At 40.4% G+C, this 21,145-nt stretch overlaps 1 protein-coding gene and 1 non-coding gene across 5 annotated transcripts in view; one reads left to right on the top strand and one right to left on the bottom strand.

Moving 5' to 3' along the window:
• Nucleotides 1-21,145, top strand: part of NVL (nuclear VCP like) — a 107,483-nt gene that overhangs the window by 26,024 nt on the left and 60,314 nt on the right. For all 4 annotated transcript variants that reach the window (XR_002729900.2, XR_002729901.2, XM_023203661.2 and 1 more), the window contains exons 6-13: nucleotides 1,878-2,150; nucleotides 4,952-5,084; nucleotides 5,306-5,382; nucleotides 6,297-6,431; nucleotides 9,976-10,077; nucleotides 14,032-14,149; nucleotides 15,944-16,088; nucleotides 20,408-20,657. Coding sequence is in view for 2 of the 4 variants with exons in the window: in XM_023203661.2 (XP_023059429.1) it covers nucleotides 1,878-2,150; nucleotides 4,952-5,084; nucleotides 5,306-5,382; nucleotides 6,297-6,431; nucleotides 9,976-10,077; nucleotides 14,032-14,149; nucleotides 15,944-16,088; nucleotides 20,408-20,657 (1,233 nt within the window). In the remaining 2 variants the exon portion in view is untranslated. The remainder of the gene's footprint in view (nucleotides 1-1,877; nucleotides 2,151-4,951; nucleotides 5,085-5,305; nucleotides 5,383-6,296; nucleotides 6,432-9,975; nucleotides 10,078-14,031; nucleotides 14,150-15,943; nucleotides 16,089-20,407; nucleotides 20,658-21,145) is intronic.
• LOC111537165 lies at nucleotides 4,632-4,738 on the bottom strand. The gene has a single exon (XR_002729926.1). It is a non-coding gene; the product is annotated as a U6 spliceosomal RNA (small nuclear RNA).

Raw genomic sequence — 21,145 nt, 5'->3', positions numbered from 1 at the left:
GAATACCTGCACATGTTCAGGTCCCTCATGTAAAATGGCATCATATTTGCATATAACCTTATATACATCCTCTTGTATACTTTAAATTATCTCTGGATTACTTGTAATACCTAATACAATGTAAATAAGATGTAAATAGTTTTGACACTATTTCTTTCTTTTTTTTTTTTGAAAGGGAGTCTCACTCTGTTGCCCAAGCTGGAGTGCAGTGGTGCAATCTCAGCTCACTGCAACCTCTGCCTCCCAGGCTCAAGCAATTCTCCTGACTCAGCCTCCTGAGTAGCTGGGATTACAGGCAGGGTCTCACTTCGTCGCCCAAACTGGAGTGGAGTAGCGTCATCTTGGCTCACTGCAACCTCTGCCTCCCAAGTTCAAGTGATTCTCATGCCTCAGCCTCCTGAGTAGCTGGGATTACAGGCATGCACCACCACACCTAGTTAATTTTTGGTGTTTTTAGTAGAGATGGGGTTTCACCGTGTTGACCAGGCCGGTCTTGAACTCCTGGCCTTGAGTGATCCACCCACCTTGGCCTCCCAAAGTGCTGGGATTACAAACGTGAGCCACCATGCCCAGCTTACACTGTATTTCTTAATATTTATATTATTTTTATTGGTTTTTTTTTTATTGCTTTTTGTTTCCCAAATATTTTCGATTGAGGTTCATTGAATCCCTGGATGCAGAACCCTTGGATATAGAGGGCCAACTGTTTGTCATATTATTTATAATTTGCTTTTTATTTTTTCCCTTGGTGTATCAGTTTTGACTTTATTATCAAAATATTTGATCCAATTTTTGTGGGGACAGGGTCTCGCTGTGTCACCCAGGCTGGAGTACAGTGGCATGGTCCTAGCTCACTGCAACCTCAAACTCTTGGACTCAAGTTGTCCTCCTACCTCAGCCTCCCAAGTAGCTGGGATAACAGACATGTGCCACCATGTCTGGGTAAATTTTAAATTTTTGTAGAGACAGGGTCTCCCTATGTTGCTCAGGATAGTCTCGAACTCCAGGCCTCAAGCAGTTTTCCCAGTTTGGCCTCCCAAAGCGTTGGGATTACAGGGCATGAGCCACCACGCCTAGCCCCAATTTTGATTTAATGGAATAATAATGACTCTCATTGGCAACCAGCTCATTTTCATACTTCTTTAGTGTATTTTTTTTAGAAGCAACCATACTTACTTATTTTATTTAACCACCAATTATGAATTGGTTTTTCATTGGAACGAAGTCTTTTTGAATAGTAAATGCTTGTTTGCAAGTCATCTTATTGTGAACACCCATATATTCTTTTCTTTTTTTTTTTTTTTTTGAGGTGGAGTCTCACTCTGTCACCCAGGCTGGAGTGCAGTAGCGCGATCTCGGCTCACTGCAACTTCTGCCTGCCAGGTTCAAGTGATTCTTCTGCCTTAGCCTCCCAAGTAGCTGGGATTACAAGTGCCTGCCACTGCGCCCAACTAATTTTTGTATTTCTAGTAAAGATGGTGTTTCACCATGTTGGCTAGGCTGATCTTGAACTCCTGACCTCAAGTGATCTGCCCACCTCAGCCTCCCAAAGTGCTGGGATTACAGGCATGAGCCACTGTGCCCAGCCTAACACCTATATATTCTGATTATAAATGTTCTGAGAGGCTGACGAGTTGATGGGTGCAGCACACCAACATGGCACAAGTATACATATGTAACAAACCTGCACGTTATGCACATGTACCCTAGAACTTAAAGTATAATAATAAAAAAAAAATAATTTAAAAAAAAAAAAGAAATGTTCTGAGAGAAGTTGTTAAAAAACAAAATAAAGAAAACGTTACTATAGGCAGTACAACTTTTATGAGTACCTATTGAGTAATTTATGCTTAAATTTTGTTTTATGTTTCTGCCAGTCAGCAAATCACATGAACAGTTCCCTGCTGTCTTTGTATCGAAAAGGAAATCCTGATTCTGTTTCAAATACTCCTGAGATGGAGCAAAGAGAAACCACCTCTTCAACACCACGGATAAGTTCCAAAACAGACTCTTTTCCCTTGAAGACCCCTGCCAAAGATTCTGAGGGAGGATGGTTTATTGACAAAACCCCAAGTGGAAAGAAGGACAGTTTTTTCTTGGACCTATCAGATGAGAAAAGTGATCCTAAGAAGTCAATAACTGAGATACAGGTATTTTTGTAATGAAATTTTAGCCCCATATCATCGAAGTACATTTTGACCTTTTAATTGAATACAGTATCAAGCAGATACTTGTGCTTTGTGGAAGACATAAGAACTTTGAAATATATGGAGAATTTGATCACATCGCACTACTTGCCATTCTTTCTATCCCTAGTCTAAGCCTTTTCTTGTTCTTGACTTAATTATTGAAACAGCCTTCCAGCTGGAGTCTGTGTCCTTTCTTGTTCCCCTAGTTTATTCTTCACACTGAGACAGCTTTTTTTTTTTTTTGAGACTGGATCTGGCTCTGTCACCAAGACTGGAGTGCAGTGATGTGATCTTGGCTTACTGTAACCTCTGCCTTCTGGGCTCAAGCCGTCTGCGACCTCAGCCTCCTATGTAACTAGGACTACCGGTGTGCGTCACCACACCTAGCTCACTTTTATATCTTTTCTAGAGATGGAGTTTTGCCGTGTTGCCCAGGCTGGTCTTGAACTCTTGGGGTCAAGCGATCCACCCGCCTCAGACTCCTAAAGTTCTGGGATTATAGGCATGAGCCATCACATATTATCATTCTTCTATTTAAAACCCTCCAGTGGCTTCATTCAGTCTCAAATCCAAAGACCTGTGACAGCCACTAAAGTCCTTCATGATTTGGCTGCCTGGCTTTCTCTTTAGTTTCATCTCCTACCACCCTGTTAGGTATGTGAATCTATTTCCTCAGCTGTAAATTTTACAAACTCTAAGTACAAATCAAGTGTTTCCCGTGAAAATTTAGTGTCCAAATTGAGATGTGCTATTAACTTAAAGTGTACATTAGACTTTGAAGACTTACTAAAAAATATAGAATGTAAAACATCTCATTAATAATTTTTTATATTGACTGTTGAAATGATAATATTTTGGATATACTGGGTTAAGTAAAATAGATTATTAAATGAATTTCGTATGTGACTCACATATTCCTCATAGACAATGATGCTTCAACTGGTTTCTAAGAACCAAGCCCTTTGATTTGGCAGAACCTTTCCCCTTTTGATTTATTAATAGGGCTGTCCAAATCTCTTTGCTTTAATTATCCGTGTCATCCATCTATAGAGAACATTGTTATGGTGGGCAAGAACTCGAGTCTTAATGCTGAATTACTTTTTTTGGTTTGAGACGGGGTCTGCCTTGTCACCTAGGCTGACATAGTGCAGTGGCATGATCACAACTCACTGTAACCTCCACCTGCTGGGCATAAGCCATCCTCCCACCTCAGCCTTCCAAGTAGCTGGGACTACAGGTGCCCACCACCACACCTGGCTAAGTTTTGTATTTTTTGTAGAGATGGGGTTTGGCCATGTTGCTCAGGCTGGTCTTGAACTTCTGAGCTCAAGTGATCCACCCACCTCAGCCTGAATTATACTTTAAAAAAATTTTTTTTGGTTGGGCGTGGTGGCTCACACCTGTAATCCCAGCACTTTGGAAAGCCAAGGCAGGCGGATCACAAGGTCAGGAGATTGAGACTATCCTGGCTAACATGGTGAAACCTCATCTCTACTAAAAATACAAAAAGTATTAGGAGGCTGAGGCAGGAGAATGGCGTGAACCCAAGAGGCGGAGCTTGCAGTGAGCTGAGTTCGTGCCACTGCACTCCAGCCTGAGCGACAGAACGAGATCCCATCTCAAAAAAAAAAAATTTTTTTTTTAAGAGTTGGAGTATTGCTGCATTGCCCAGGCTGGAGTGCAGTCACTTTTCGCAGGCATGATCACAGAACATTATAGCCTCGAAACCCTGAACTCAAGTGGTCCTTCTGCCTCTCAGGTAGCTGGGGCTACAGGTGTGTCCCAGTGTGCTTGTCTGAATTTGTTATGACTGTCAAAGCAACTCTATAGTCATATTTAATTTAGTGAATCATCAGCTGTCAGATGAAGACAACTACGTAGAAGACTCAGTGAGAAATAAAAGGCAAATATCAGTGTCCTTAATCAAGGAGCTCACGATTCAGAGAGAGAGACAGAGATAAGTAAATCACTCATACATGGCAGATTATGCTAACTGATAATAGTTGCAAATACAGTGTCCTGGGAATGTGAAGACGAGGTTAAATCTAACTGAAAGAGGGCCTTGCAGTGTGTCTCATGCCTCTAATCCCAGCATTTTGAGAGGCTGAGATGGGCAGATCACCTGAGGTCAGGAGTTCGATACCAGCCTGGCCAACATGGCAAAACCCCATCTCTACTAATAATATAAAAATTAACTGGGCGTGGTGGTGGGCATCTGTAGTCCCAGCTACTTTTGGGAGGCTGGGGCAGGAGAAACGTTTGAATCTAGGAGGCAGAGTTGCAGTGAGCTGAGATCACGCCGTTGCACTCCAGCCTCGGTGACAAGAGCGAAACTCTGTCTCAAAAAACAAAACAAAACAAAACAAAACAAAAACCTCTAACTGAAAAAATCTGGAAAAGAAGTGGCATTCAAATGTTAAGATTTCTTTTTTCTTTTTTTCCCCCCATATGGAATGCTTCACAAATTTCCATGTCATCCTTGCACAGGGACCATACTAATCTTCTTTGTATCATTCCAATTTTAGTATATGTGCTGCCAAGGCCTGCACCAAATGTTAAGATTTAAATTGAGCTTTAAGGGCATGAGGAGAAGGACATTCCCAATAGACAGCATCTTTGAGCAAAGAGATTGGTAATAGTTAACAGAGGTGAAAGTGCTAGGGCAGGAATTAATTTTCTTTACAATGCCCCTCTTTAAAAAATAAAACAATTATTGGCATAGAATTTGAAGCATGGCATATTTAAATTTATTTTCTTTTCAGGGTTCAAAAGATTCTTCTCTTTTGGAGAGTGATATGAAACGGAAAGGCAGGCTAAAGAATAAAGGAAGCAAAAGGAAGAAAGAAGATCTTCAGGAAGTAGATGGAGAAATTGAAGCTGTCCTGCAAAAGAAAGGTAAGGTGTGAGTCTTGTTGGTGGCAGTGGTCGTGTTTGCTGTGAGAGAAACATCATTCTGGTCCAAGCTGTTTTGCTTGAGGGACCTTCTATGTACAGAAATGTTTATCAGAAAATGTTTCTATATTTAATGGACCTTTGTTTACTTAAAGACTATTCATTATAATTATGAGTTACTACTGAACCATTAATCGTTTCATCTCCTCATTTTTGTTTACCAGCTAAAGCCAGGGGGTTAGAATTCCAGATCTCCAACGTGAAGTTTGAAGATGTGGGAGGCAATGATATGACATTAAAAGTTAGTGCAAATTCTGAATTCTACCTCAAATGGATATATTACTAATCAGTTATGAAAAAAAAGCCTACCTCTTTGTTTCTAATATGATCTGAGTATAGAAAAGGAAACTGGGAAGGTTGAGAAGGGCAAACCTGACCTGTACCCTTTAGGGCGTTGCAGGAGAAAAGATGCATACTATTTTGAACTTTTCTATTATTTTGATTATAGTATATATATATAAAGATCCATGTTTTTTAAAGATCCATGTTTTATAAGTAATATTGTCTTAATAGTACTAATAGTAATGGTAACTGTATTTATTTTTTATGTTTTTGTTTTTGTTTTGTTTTGTTTTTTGCTTTTTTTTTTTTTGAGGAGTGTAGCTCTGTCACCAGGCTGGAGTGCAGTGGCGTGATCTCAGCTCGCTGCAACCTCCGCCTTCCAGGTTCAAGCATTTCTCCTGCCTCAGCCTCCTGAGTAGCTGGGATTACAGGCACACGCCGCCATGGCCAGCTAATTTTTGTATTTTTAGTAGAGACAGGGCTTCACCATGTTGGCCAGGATGGTGTCGATCTCCTGACTTCGTGATCTGCCCACCTCGGCCTCCCAAAGTGCTGGGATTACAGGCATGAGCTACCACACCCGGCCATAATGGTAACTTTATTTTTAATGCCTATTCTTTTTCATCGGCCATGTTCTTCAACTTTGCATTACATCCTCAAGGTACATAATGTTATAGTTTAGGAAATAGCTCCTCAGAGAGGTTATTGCTGAAATCACACAGTAGGTACCAGAGCCAGGATTCAAACTCTGATCTAAGTTTAAATTGTGTATTCTACCTATCTGTTCCATTCTGCTGCTCCGAAAAATAGGACATTTCATTCTACTTTGGTTCTTCTGTCTTGAAAGACGTCTTTGTGCTTATCCTCTGCTAGGAGGTCTGCAAGATGCTCATACACATGCGTCACCCGGAGGTGTACCACCACCTGGGCGTCGTGCCCCCTCGTGGAGTTCTCCTTCATGGGCCACCAGGCTGTGGAAAGACTTTACTTGCACATGCAATTGCTGGGGTGAGGCTTGCTGACACTTGTTTGCTTTTGCTGTTTTTGTTGTTATTATTTGTTTTTGTTTTTTCTCTTTGGTCAACGTAAACCAGACATGGCATTCTTCAGGAAGAGAACATAGTCATTGGAACTGATCCCTTTGTTATCATGCTGATATTATTTGTGGTATTTATTCATTTAGTTTATTTATTGTTTCTCAGAGCAACTTGAGGGTTTTTTTTTTTTTTTTTTTAATGTATGTAATTGTTTATATGGCAAGAGTTAGGTAGAAAGTAAAATAATACAGTTCTTTTTTTTTTTTTGGAGACGGACTCTCACTCTGTCGCCCAGGCTGGAATGCAGTGGCGGGATCTTGGCTCACTGCAACCTCTGCCTCCCAGGTTCAAGCAATTCTCCTGTCTCAGCCTCCCCAGTAGCTGGGACTACAGGCACACGCCACCATGCCCGGCTAATTTATTACATTTTAGTAGAGACGGGGTTTCACCCTGTTGCCCAGGCTGGTCTCGAACTCCTGAGCTCAGGCAATCCGCTCATCTCAGCCTCCCAAAGTGCTAGGGTTACAGGTGTGAGCCACCGCACCCAGCCATAATAATACAGTTTTTTTTTTTCTTTTTTTTTTTGAGATGGAGTCTTGCTCTGTTGCCCGGGCTGGAGTGCAGTGGCCGGAACCTCAGCTCACTGCAAGCTCCGCCTCCCGGGGCCACTCCATTCTCCTGCCTCAGCCTCCGGAGTAGCTGGGACTATAGGCGCCTGCCACCTCACCCGGCTAGTTTTTTTGTATTTTTAGTAGAGACGGGGTTTCACCGTGTTAGCCAGGATGGTCTCGATCTCCTGACCTCGTGATCCGCCCGTCTCGGCCTCCCAAAGTGCTGGGATTACAGGCTTGAGCCACCGCGCCCGGCCAATAATACAGTTTTAAACAAACCTTTTTATTAACACATAGCTTACATTTTAGTTACTTCGCTTTCCCTTTAACCCAATACTTATTTTATTTTACTTATTTTTTTGAGACAGAGTTTCACTGTCACCCAGGCTGGAGTGCAATGGTGCAGTCATGACTCACTACAGCCTCAACCTCCCAGGCTCAAGTTGTCCTCCCACCTCAGTTTTCCTGTTTCAGTCTTCCAAAGTGCTGGGATTACAGGCATGGGCCACAGCACCTGCCCTCCCAGTGGTTCTTAGGAGCAGTAAAATAAGAAAATTAGGGTTATATTATTTTCCATAGAGCTAAATTTATTCAAAATTTCTATTTAGAGTCATGTTCTTATACTTTTTAGTTTTAAAATAATTCTTTCTTTTTTTTTTTTTTTTAAAGACGGAGTCTTGCTCTGCCGCCCAGGCTGGAGTGCAATGGCCGGATCTCAGCTCACTGCAAGCCCCGCCTCCTGGGTTTATGCCATTTTCCTGTCTCAGCCTCCCGAGTAGCTGGGACTACAGGCGCCTGCCACGCCGCCCGGCTAGTTTTTTGTATTTTTTAGTAGAGACGGGGTTTCACCGTGTTCGCCAGGATGGTCTCGATCTCCTGACCTCGTGATCTGCCCGTCTCGGCCTCCCAAAGTGCTGGGATTACAGGCTTGAGCCACCGCGCCCGGCCTTAAAATGATTCTTTCTAAAATGGTAATAATAGACACTTACTTTGTGAAATTAAAAGTTTGCAATCTTATTTTAACCCTCTCAGATTTTTCAGAAACTGTAGGTGGCAGTAATGTAAAATATCCGAGTAACTTCAATTAGAAGAATAGCATGCTTGCCGGGCACAGTGGCTCATGCCTGTAATCCCAGCACTTTGGGAGGCCAAGGCGTGTGGATCATCTGAGGTCGGGAGTTTGAGACCGGTCTGACCAACATGGAGAAACCCCATCTCTACTAAAAATACAAAATTAGCCTGTAATCCCAGCTACTCGGAGACTAAGGCAGGAGAATCGCTTGAACCAGGGAGGCGGAGGTTGCGGTGAGCCAAGATCACGCCATTGCACTCCAGCCTGGGCAACAAGAGTGAGACTCCATCTCAAAAAAAAAAAAAGAAAAATAGCATTTTATACCAAGCACTAATACAATAATGTTCTGTGAAAGAAAATCATTTGTAAAGGGGAACTTGATTGGTTTGCTTCATTTTTGTTGAATAATTCCATTACATGACTACTGCATGCCAGACTTTGGAATATAGTGTTAAGTACCACAATCCTAGTTCTAATATGAGAGAGATATTAAACAGTCCTTCATATAAATAAATGCTGTACGTAATAACAACTATAATAAGTGGAAGACAAGAAGTGCAAAATGCTATGTGGTATGTTGGGATTCCCAAATTAGAGTTGGATTCAAGGAAGGTATGGCTGAGGAAGTGAAATTTTAAAATAAGCACAAGAATGAGAGAACAGTAGTATCTCTTCTCTCTCTCTTTTTTTTTTTCCTTGAGACAGATTTTCACTCTGTTGCCCAGGCTGAGTTCAGTGGCACGATCATAGCTCATTGCAGCCTTGACTTCTCAGGCTCAAGTGATCCTTCTGCCTCAGCCTCGCAGGTAACTGGGACTGCAGGCATGCATCAGCATGCCTGGCTAATTTATTATTTTTTGCAGAGGTGGGGTCTCACTGTGTTGCCCAGGCTGGTCTCAAACTCCTCTCAATGTGCTGGAATTACAGATATGGGCCTCCACACCTGGCCTCTTCTTAAAGAGTCTCACTCCTCTAACTAGCAACTGGCTACTCTCTGGGTTAGGATTTGGAGAAATACTGGCAGGATGTGTGGGAAACATCTGTGTCACAACCCTTGTATTATCTCCTCAGCAGATGGGTAAGAATTGTTTGATAGGCCAGGAATGGTCACTCCTATAACCCCAGCACTTTGGGAGGCTGAAGTGGGAGGATTGCTTGAGGCTAGGAGTTTGAGACCAGCCTGGGCAACATAGTGAGACACAGTCTCTCCAAAAAAAAAAAACCAAGAATTGCTTTGGGTCAGGCCTAAGTGGGGGTAACATATCTCTTGAGAGTCAAGACCCTTTATTCAGAAAAGAGAACATAATTTTATAGTGACATGTATAAAATAAAAACAAGTTAAATGTGTTTGCATTAAACCATTGATTTTTTTTTTTTTTTTTTTTTTGAGACGGAGTTTCGCTCTTGTTGCCCAGGCTGTACTGCAATGGCGTGATCTTGGCTCACCGCAACCTCTGCCTCCCGGGTTCAAGTAATTCTCCTGCCTCAGGCTTCCTGAGTAGCTGGGATTACAGGCATGCGCCACCATGCCTGGCTAATTTTTGTATTTTTAGTGTTAAGATGTGGTTTCTCCATGTTGGTCAGGCTGGCCTCGAACTCCCGACCTCAGGTGATCCACCCACCTCGCCTCCCAAAGTAGTGGGATTATAGGCCTGAGCCACCGTGCCCTGCCAGAACTATTGATTTTCAAATAGTGTTTTTCACTGAGCCAACATAAAAAGATGAAGTTCCTCAGGAAACTAGCCATTTTAAAAATTTGAGGGGACTGGATAAAGAAAAAGTAGGGCCATTAAAATTTGAGTATTTGGTTATTCTTTTATGTGTCTGCATAGGAACTTGACCTGCCGATTTTGAAAGTGGCTGCTCCAGAGATTGTGTCTGGAGTATCCGGAGAGTCTGAGCAGAAGCTGAGAGAACTATTTGAGCAAGCTGTGGTGAGTCAGTTAATGACTAATGCCAGGTGGGCAGACGCTACCAGCTTATATTAGAGATCCTGCTTTTTCTGATGCTAGTATTTATTAAGCCACTCACTGGCCATTCTTTTATTAATATAAACATGGTAATTTGCTATGCATGATGGCTAAATATTTAAAGTAGATTTAGTGATACCCACTGTTAGATAAATAACCCTTTTCATTTGAAATCAAACATAAATATAATTGGTGAGAAATTCTGGGCTGTCATACTGTAGTCATATGTTGAAAATATATTATCCTTATGATATTTTCCACTCACTTTTACTTTCCTCAACTTAAGTTTGGCCAAAAAAAAAACTTGTAAGCAATGTAAAAATTGTTATTTAGGATATTATAAAAGCAACTATAAAAATGCCAGAGTAAATTCTGTCATTCCTTACTAGTAAACTAGGGCAATAGTAATATCCAAATCTCCTGTGGCTATTGAGAGTATTAAATGAGAGAATTCTTATAAAACCTTCGATATGGTGCCTTGCACACAGCACAAGCCCTGTAAATATTAGCTGTAATATTATTCACACTTGAACAAATATCACTGTGTTTAAAACTAAAAAATGGGGAAAAGTTTAATTTTATGTCATTATTAGCACTGACAATATATAGTGGCTGATGAATATCCAGTACAACTGCTAGATGCCTGTGTGAAATTAGAAGAGAAATTATATTTAAGCAGTAATTGAGAAAAAAAAACATTTTAAATAACAAGAATGGGTAGGCCATCTACTTAGTTATTGTGTGGGCTGACATTGAAAAAGCTGTGAGCAACACTAGGAGGATAAAGAGAAAAAGGGTGGAAAGGGCGCAGGGTGCAGAGCAAAGCTGAACTTTTTCAGGTGCTGCCTGTTTTCCAAAATGCAGTGGATTCCATTGTTAAATTGGCAGGCATAGCCAGAGACAAGTAGTAAATTTTGTGTGTATGGTAAACATGATGAATAAGGATAAGAGACAAATGGCATCTTTAGGTTGTTAGTTCTGTGTTTAAACCTCTCACTAAACCAGTACTGAGCCAGTACAGTACCTCACAGTAGATGCTCAGTAAATATGTGGCCTAGCACCCCGCTTTTCCTGGTCCCCTCTTCCCCAATGAGAATGAGTACAGTAAAGCATGTGGATCAGAGAACAAAAAGGTGAAATCCAATCAAGTGATACTTGGTTGAAAACCATGCTTTCTTTAGGCCACATTCTGATGACCATCATTTCTTCTTTTTTTTTTTTTACCCCATTCAACTTTCCAGGTCACTGACAAGTACTGATGTGCTTATTTTCTGATGCTTTTGGCCCCTGTAATTTTACTCCTTTGTAACTGGGTAATATATCTAGCAGTCATAGGCATCTTTTGCAAACATTGTCATAAGGATGATTAGGGAAGACAGCCAGCTAGTGATAGGCTAAATATCTTTCCCTTTAAGATGTGGTGGTTCCCATGGTTTTGAGATACCTTGTGACGCTGACAGCCTTACTTAGCATAATCACTGTTAGATTGTAAATCTAGATAATTTTCTTCAATTTTTTTCATTTTAACTGATCCTTATCTCTTTTTTGTGGTAAAATATATATAACAGAATTTACCATTTTAAACATTTTTTTAAGTTTTTGTAAATTATTTAATTTCTTCCATGATGATTTAGAGGGACTATCTTCAAACCAGTACAGATACTTCATAAATAATACCTGGCTGTTTTCTAACCAGTTGAGTAATTTGTTGCACAATAAGCCACTTCACATCTTTCAGCAAGAAATACATTAAATTTTAATAGTAAAGACATTACACAACGAATTAGGACAACAATTTAAATTTGCTTTAAGTGTTTCTTTGGGGGAGAGGACACTACACTTTTACTCAATGAAGAGAAACATTTTTACAGGCCAGAGGTCTTTTATTTTTTAACACCTAGTATGCCATGAATTCACAGGGAAGAGGTTCCAGCAGCTCAGGCTCCTTCCTTTTGGTTCTCAGAGTGCATTTCTCTGGGTGGAGCACGCTGATGCTTTCCCTTTTGCTTCTTTTTTCTGATCATTTTCCTCCATCCGTTTCAGAAAGCTATCTCGGCTCTTAGAGAGAGTGCTTAATGTGCTCAATATGCACATTGATTCTCATACATTGATTATTTTCTTAGCAAGAATCTTGCCCTTAACTTGCTGCTTTACAACAATGCCAGCAGCATGCTGGATAACGTTATAAACTCTTCCAGTTTTGCGGTGGTAACACTTGTGGGACATTCCTTTTTGAACAGTACCCATTCCCTTGATGTCTACAGTATCACATTTCTTCCTTTCCTTTTCCTTTTCCTTTTCTTTCTGACAGAGTCTTGTTCTGTCGCCCAGGCTGGAGTGCAGTGGCACAGTGTCGGCTCACTGCAATCTCCGCTTCCTGGGTTCAAGCAATTCTCTTGCCTCAGCCTCCCAAGTAGCTGGGATTACAGGCATGCACTACCCACCAGGTAATTTTTTTTTTTTTTTTTTTTTTTTTTTTAATGAGATGGAGTCTCTCTCTGTTGTCCAGGCTGGAGTGCAGTGGCGTGATCTCAGCTCACTGTAACCTCCGCCTTCCGGGCTCAAATAATTCTCCTGCCTCAGCCTCCCGAGTAGCTGGGATTACAGACATGCACCACCATGCCCGGCTAATTTTTGTATGTTTAATAGAGATGGGGTTTCGCCATGTTGGCCAGGCTGGACTTGAACTCCTGACCTCTGGTAATCTACCCGCCTTGGCCTCCCAAAGTGCTGGGATTACAGGAGTGAGCCATGGCGCCCAGCCTACAATATCACATTTCTTATAGATTTGCATATATATAGCCAAAAGAACAGCTCCATGTTTTTTGAAAGGCTTAGAGAACAACTATCAGGTGCCTCTCCTCTTTCCCTTTGTGTTCATCAGTTTGGTTAATGACTGGCAGATGGCAGTTCCAACTGAAAAGGCCATTTTAAACATTTTTAAGTGTACAATTCTGTGGCATTAAGTACATTCATATTGTTGTGTAATCATTACCCACATCCATTTCCAGAACGTCTTCATGTTCCCACGCAGTAACTCCCCATTCCTCTCTCCCACCAGTCCCTGGCCACCACCACCATTTTACTTTTTGTCTCAATGAATTTGACTACTCTCGGTAGCTGATCCTTACCTCTTAACTTATTCTTTCTGAACCATATCTAGTTTATTTCTAAAAACAAAACAAAACAAAAAGCTGGAGGTGATCTTTACACTGATGTATTAGAACTTTACCATCCTTCCTTATTCAGTGTAGCCTTTAAAATAAGCTTCTGGTACTTTTAAGTGTGGATGCTGGGAAAGTTCTGGAGGTAGATAGTGGTGACGTTTACACAACAGTCTGAAAATATTTAATGCCACTAAACTATATACCCAAAGTGGTTAGAATGGTAAATTTTATGTGTATTTTTCACAGATTTTTTTAAAAGCTTCTGGTGCTTCTCCAATTTCCTCTTATAGCAAATTATAGAGAAAGGCTTGGAGATTCTTATGTTGGTAGAAACCCTCATAAAGTTTCTAGTAAGCTTGGTTTTGCTAATTTAAAGTTTATAAACTTGTTGTCTTAATTTTTTTTTTCTGTGCATATGCTTATCCAAAATGATTGTTTCTGTTTCATAGCATAGCAAATGTATCTAATTTACAAAAGAATTTCAATAGATTTATCACAAAACATGCATTGATGGAGAGACTATGAATGTGTAACCCTATCTGTGGTCCCTTACTGTGTACTTTTAATCATCTTGGTTCTCTTAAGTCAGATAAAAATCAGAAGTAATACATGTGAACTGCCTTTTTTAGGGTTATTCTTTTGGCAAATGATCCTTGACCTTTAAGATTTTTTAAAAAACGTATATGCTTAACTGTGCTTCAGTATAGGGGATGTATTTATGGTTGTCTTTTTGTGATATTTTTATTTCTAGTCAAATGCACCATGTATCATTTTCATTGATGAAATTGATGCTATTACCCCTAAAAGAGAAGTTGCTTCAAAAGATATGGAACGAAGAATTGTAGCCCAACTCCTAACCTGCATGGATGGTTAGTTTAAAATAATAAATTCATTTTAAGAGAATAAATTTTTTAAAATAGTATAATTAATACATGAAGATATAAAATAATATTCAAATAATAAATATCAAATAGTGTAAAAAAAAGTCATACTGGGCACAGTGGCTCATGCCTGTAATCCTAACACTTTGGGAGGCTAAGGTCGGAGGACTGCTTGAGCCTAGTAGTTTGAGGCCAGCCTGGGCAACATAGCAAGATGCTACCTCTAAAAATAAATAAAAAGAAATAGCACTTGTTTTGTGTACACAAGAAAATTTGAAGTATGTATTTTATGTTTCTTGCATTACCAAGTTGCAGGTTGCTTCTTCTTCTGATTAATGGATTGATTGATTGATGAGATAGAGTATTGCTCTGTCACCCAGGTTGGAATGCAGTGGCACAATTACAGCTCACTGCAGCCTTTACCTCCTGGGCTCAAGTGATCCTCCCATTTAAGCCTCCCAAGTAGCTGGGACCACAGGTGTGCACCAGCATGCCTGGCTTTTTTTTTTTTTTTTTTTGAGACAGAGTCTCTCTCTGTTGCCCAGACTTGAGTGCAGTGGCACGATCTCAACTCGCTGCAACCTCTGCCTCCTGGGTTCAAGCTATTCGCCTGCCTCAGCCTCCTGAGTAACTGGGATTACAGGTGCGTGCCACCACACCTGGCTGATTTTTGAGACAGGGTGTTGCCATGTTGTCCAGGCTGGTCTTTTTGTGATATTTTTATTTCTAGTCAAATGAGGCAGGTTGATCACTGGCCTCAGCCTCCTAAAGTGCTGGGATTACAGGTGTGAGCCACTGTGCCTGGGATTTTTTTTTTTTTTTTTTTAAAGACAGTCTCACTATGTTGCCCAGGCTGGTCTTGAACTCCTGGGCTTAGTCTTTCTGCTTCAGCCTCCCAAAGTGCCTGGATTCTGTTTCATTTTTATCTAAAATGTTCTTGTTATGTCTTTGAGGCCTGTATTCTGAGAAAAAGCTTTCATGGCTTCCTGCTGGCTAAAGAACACACTGTATAAATTTATACATGATTTCATGATTTCCTTATGATTTCATCTTACTACTTTCTTGTTACCTGTGAGGGAAAATAACCTCAGACTCCCTGCTGTTGAATCCTGGTTCAGTTGAGAGAAATAATACTTAGGAAAGATAAGATTTAAGCCCTCAGTTTTGTCTGTTCCTAGAAATACATTCCTAGATTAAGCCCGAACAGCTGAAGACTATTTTGTATTCCCCTGCTCGAATTAATTTTATCAGTCTATTCTGAGCCACACACCTCAGCATCCTCCCCAGCCTCCCTGTTGTCCTGCTCACCTTGCATGGATTTGCAATGCATGCTCGACCCTCTGTGCTTTCACTCATACTCTTCTACATAGAATTCCATTAACCTATATATCTGCTTGTTAAAATTCTATTTACCCTTCAAGCCTTTTCTGAAATGTTACCACCTCCATGAACCCTCCCTTATTCCTCAGTTGGAATTCATGATGTCTTTTCTTGTCTTACCATGGTGCTTTGTTTATATCTGCTATTATACTTCACAAAATTTGATGCCATTTTTTTATTTACACACTCGATGTTTCTCAGTAGATTGTGAACTGCTAAGGACAGAGTTTGTATTTTATTTATCCTCCTCATACCTTTTACATATTTGACATTTAATAAATGTTGATTTATATGTACGTTGCTCAAAATCTGTAGTACTTTCTCTTTAACCATGAAATGATTTCTGTAACCATTATTGCCCTCAATGTCAAGTGCTTTGTTCACCACTCTTTCTCTTACTAGATCTGAATAATGTGGCTGCTACAGCCCGGGTCCTAGTTATTGGAGCTACTAATCGACCAGACTCGTTAGACCCTGCTTTGAGACGTGCAGGAAGGTTCGACCGAGAAATATGCCTAGGTATCCCAGGTGAAGCATCCAGAGAAAGGTATATTCTTATAGAATGAAGTTTGTATGCCACTAAGTCATCTTAACTGAATGGTTTGAAAGTAAGAGGTGAGAAATACCATGTAGCCTTTTCTTTCTCTCTCACTTGCTTTTTGTACCAATTAAATTGATTTGGAAAAGGAGAAGCCCACGTTAAGAAAATGATTTATGCTTGGGTGCAGTGGCTCAGGCCTGTAATCCCAACACTTTGGGAGACTGAGGCAGGAGGATCACTTGAGACCAGGAGTTTGAACCTGGGTAACATAGTGCGACACTGTCTCTACAAAAAATCAAATTAGCTGTGCACACACCTGTAGTCCTAGCTACTCAGGAGGCTGAAGCACAGGAGGATTGCTTGAGCCCAGGAGTTCGAGGCTGCAGTAAGTCATGATTGTGCCTCTGCACTCCAATCGTGGTGACAAAGGGAAGCCCCACCTCTGTAAAAAAAAAAAGGGGGGAAGAAAACAATTTACTTATCAGTAGGATAATTGTTTTTCAGAGGTAGTAATGGACTTATGTATCCCTACTCATTTGTCTAGTCTTACTAACAATGGCTTGCATTCTTTAGTTGGCTGACCAGATTAGTGGCAATGTCTGGAGCTATGGAATACAGCAGAGCCATTTGGTCCACATACAGATTTAATCTGAGTACCATACTTTCACCTATTGCACTAACCTGTGTGAGACCACAGGTCCTGTTACCAGTAATGAAATGGCGGCCAGACAGTTGAAAGCTGTTTGCTGCAGCACCAGCCTTTCCTAGTAATTGAGCAAATGAATAATGTCCATAGAGCAAATAAACATCCACCAATAACCAGAAATATAACTTCATAAGCAAGACTATCTCAGGAAGCACTGTTGAGGTGGTAGAGTGGAAATCGAGGTAAGAAATGTTCTGAAATATTAGGTCAGGTGTGGTGGCTCACACCTATAATCCTAGCACTTTGAGAGGCTGAGGCAGATGGATCACCTGAGGTCAGGAGTTCGAGACCAGCCTGGCCAACATGGTGAAACCCCGTCTCTACTTAAAATACACAAAAATTAGCCGGGCGTGGTGGTGCACGCCCGTAATCCCAGCTACTCAGGAGACTGAGGCAGGGGAATTGCCTGGGAGGTGGAGGTTGCAGTGAGCTGATGTCACGCCACTGCACTCCATCCAGCCTGGGTGACACAGCAAAACCCTGTCTCAAAAAAAAAAAAAAAAAAACAGTATTTAATGAGGAAGGGGTGAACTGAAGATGAAGATCTTGGTGAGGTCCAGGAACAGTGTGGGAGTAATAGCGAGTAATAGCACATATAAGCTCAGACATGTGAGACTGGGCCGAGTGCCGCGTGTGAGATTGTGATCTCAGACAGGGGCCAGATCTAGGTGATGACGAGGTCCAGGGTGTGAGTAAGTGTAAGTGAGGGGAAAGGCCAGACCTGGACAGGATTGGGGTGCAGAGGCAATGAGTAGATGCCCAAACTTTGAGTCAGCGAAGGAAGATTATTCCACCTCTGCCTCCTGTTATCTTTGTCCAATGTTTTTAACATTTCCAAGCTTTTGTTTATTTATCTATAATGCAGTAATATTTATCTATAATGCAGTAGTAATAACAGTAATAACTTTATCTGTAAAGTGATAATACTATAAATTAAAGGCTTCCTGTGAGTATTGAATTAACATAACCTAGCACAATATCTGACACATAGAATTTTTTGCACAATATCTGACACATAGAATTTTTTAAAATAAGGTAGCTATTGATATCTGTCTCTTTTATTATTTTTTTTTTATATATAGAGAGAGGGTCTCACTATGTTGCTCAGGTTCATCTTGAACTCCTGCCCTCAAATGATCCTCCCAATATCATCCAGTACTTCAAAAGCATAAAATTATGGAAAAGTTTCAGCATACATAAAAGGATACCCATATAACTGTTCCAGTTTCTATTGGTGTAAAACAGACCACACCAAAATTTAGTGTCTTACAACAGTACTCATTTTATTGTGTCTCACAGTTTCTGAGGATCAAGAATTTGGAAAGGCCTCAGCTAGATGGTTCTGCCTCACAGTCTCACGTGGCTGCAGTAGCTGGAGCTAGAACAGTGGTAGCTTTCCCCTCTTTTGGAGTTTCTACAGTATAATGACCAGAAATATCCACTTTTTTTTAGGGATAGAGTACAACTATGAAAAGGATGTTATTATTTTTTGTTAGCCATTTTCATAACATCCAAAATGTTCTTAGTACAGATAGTCCCCAACTGACAGTGGTTTGGCTTATAGTTTTTCAACTTTACAAAGGGTTTATCATGATGTTTTTGACTTAGGATGGGTTTATCAGGACGTAAACTCATGGTAAGTCGAAGAGTATTTTGTATTCTTATCCATAGTAGCAAATTGGATCTGTGTCTTTTGGAAATAGTTCTTTAGTGGAAAGTTTTCTTGATTCCCATTATTCAGAGTATCCAAGTGAAATTTTAAAAAATTTGTCAGTAATGTTTATCTGCTTCTATTCTGCTCACTTACATGATCCCAAATGATTTTTCTAAAATCTTTATTAGCTTGACATTTGAAATTATTAGTCTTCTTTACACATTTATTAATTTTAAAATATATTTGCTTGTCCAAGTTAGTTTATAATATCAAAATATGTAAATAAGAATTAACATTCATTGGTGCATGCCTATAATCCCAGCTACTTGAGAGGCTGAGACAGGAGAATCACTCGAACCCAGGAGGCAGAGGTTGCAGTGAGCCGAGATTGCACCATTGCACTCCAGCCTGGGCAACAAGAGCAAAACTCCATCTCAGAAAGAAAAAAAAAAAAAGAATTAACATTCATTGGTCACTAACTATGGATCAGCCACTGTTTTATGTGCTTTGCATGTATTCATTTGTAGCAACCGCCCTCTGAATAAGTGCTACTATAATATAGATTGAATAAATGAAGAAACTGAAGCACAAAGGTTAATAAGTAACTGGCCCAGATTACAAAGGGTAACAGAGCTGGGATTCAAACTCTTGCAGTTTGGCTTCAGACCTTTTTATCCTGAATATCTTTTTTTATTATTATTCGAGATGGAGTCTTGCTCTGTCATTCAGGCTAGAGTGCAGAGACACAATCTTGGCGCACTGCAACTTCCACCTCCCGGTTCAAGCAATTCTCCTGGCTCTCGTGTAGCTCAGGCTCTCCGCTCTCCTGTAGCTAGAATGACAGGTACCTGCCACCACGCCCAGCTAATTTTTTTTTTTTTTTTTTTTTTTTCTGAGACGGAGTCTCGCTCTGCCACCCAGGCTGGAGTGCAATGGCCTCATCTCGGCTCACTGCAAGCTCCGCCTCCCAGGTTCACGCCATTCTCCTGCCTCCGCCTCCTGAGTAGCTGGGACTACAGGCGCCTGCCACCACGCCTGGCTAATTTTTTGTATTTTTAGTAGAAACGGGGTTTCACTGTGTTAGTCAGGATGGTCTCGATATCCTGACCTCGTGATCCGCCCGCCTTGGCCTCCCAAAGTACTGCGATTACAGGCGTGAGCCACTGCACCCGGCCACTCCCAGCTAATTTTTGTATGTTTAGTAGAGATGGAATTTTGCCATGTTGACCAGGCTAATCTCAAACTCTTGACCTCAAGTGATCTGCCTGCCTCAGCCTCCCAGAGTAATTGCAGGCGGGGGATTGCAGGCGTGAGCCACTGCACCTGGTCTCATCTTGAATATCTTTACTGCTTTTAAGTTTGTATTTAGTAGGTCTTATCAGAAATTGTTCAAGATATTCCTTTAACAACAATTATCTAGAAGTCCAGATTTTTATAGATACCATGTTGCCAGTTAGGTTGAACAAGATTTTTCACACGTGTAGTACAGGGGATGAACAGTAAGTAAAGATAAAGTTGGAGATGTAATTGTCCTCATATAAAATGGGAAGTATATGGCAAGATAATTTTCAATCATGAAGATAATTAATGGTTTGTGTGAATGTAGGGGCTTTTATTTCTGGTAGACATCCATTAATCTACTCTAAAAGTACCCCCGTACGTTATTTATCTTATTTCCCCTGTAATGTTATAAATTCTTAAAGGCAAAATATTTTTTAAAAATTCTATGTATTCCTCACAGCATTTAGTATGGTTCCTAACAAAGCAGATATTTACCATAATCCTTTCTGGAATAAGATGGAACATGTAACTTAGCATTTGTTGAGTGAATGAACTATTTGATCTTATATAGTATCCATTTTGATACCTTTGGCAGATGTGAAGGACTTCGAATAAATATAGTTGGTGACTTGTTTTTACTATTAGATTGGGAATCAGAAATTTTTTCGCCTGTCTTTTCTACAGAATACTTCAAACATTGTGCAGAAAACTGAGGCTTCCTCAAGCTTTTGATTTCTGTCACTTAGCACACCTAACTCCAGGCTTTGTTGGTGCTGATCTGATGGCACTGTGCCGAGAGGCAGCAATGTGTGCAGTCAACAGAGTCTTAATGAAGCTACAGGAACAGGAGAAGAAAGATCCTGAAATGGAAGATTTGCCATCTAAAGGAGTCCAGGAGGAAAGTCTGGGAACTGGGTCCACTTCTGAAACACAGGTGCTTTCTCTAAAGGCATTTTAAATTGTCCTTTTAATGTTCTTTGTGTTATTTTTCATTGAAGCAAGGGTCAGTATAGTTGAGGTTTGTTACTTTCTGTTTTATTGGCATTTAGTCTATAGAATAATTATCATTTATACCCATAATATGTATCATTTCAAAAATACGAGTTGTTTTATGTTTAGTTTATTCTGAATAAATTCATTTTACAATAATGATTATGAGATTCTGGAATGGGGTTGGCAAACTGTGTGGCCTACCCACCCACCACCTGTTTTTGTAAATTAAAGTTATATTGGAACACAGCCATGTTCATTTGTATACATGTTGCCTCTTTCTGCTTTCGTACTTCACGGCAGAATTCACATAGGAGTCTGCAGCAGAGTCCATGGCCCACAAAGCCTACAGTGTTTACGGTCTAGTCCTTTACAGAAAAAGGTTGTCAACCCCTATTTCAGCATTGGCATTTAATTGTATCTCCTGATTAA

This window comes from Piliocolobus tephrosceles, chromosome 1, assembly GCF_002776525.5.
Source record: "Piliocolobus tephrosceles isolate RC106 chromosome 1, ASM277652v3, whole genome shotgun sequence".
NCBI lineage: Eukaryota > Metazoa > Chordata > Mammalia > Primates > Cercopithecidae > Piliocolobus > Piliocolobus tephrosceles.
This window is presented reverse-complemented; position numbering and strand designations above follow the sequence as displayed.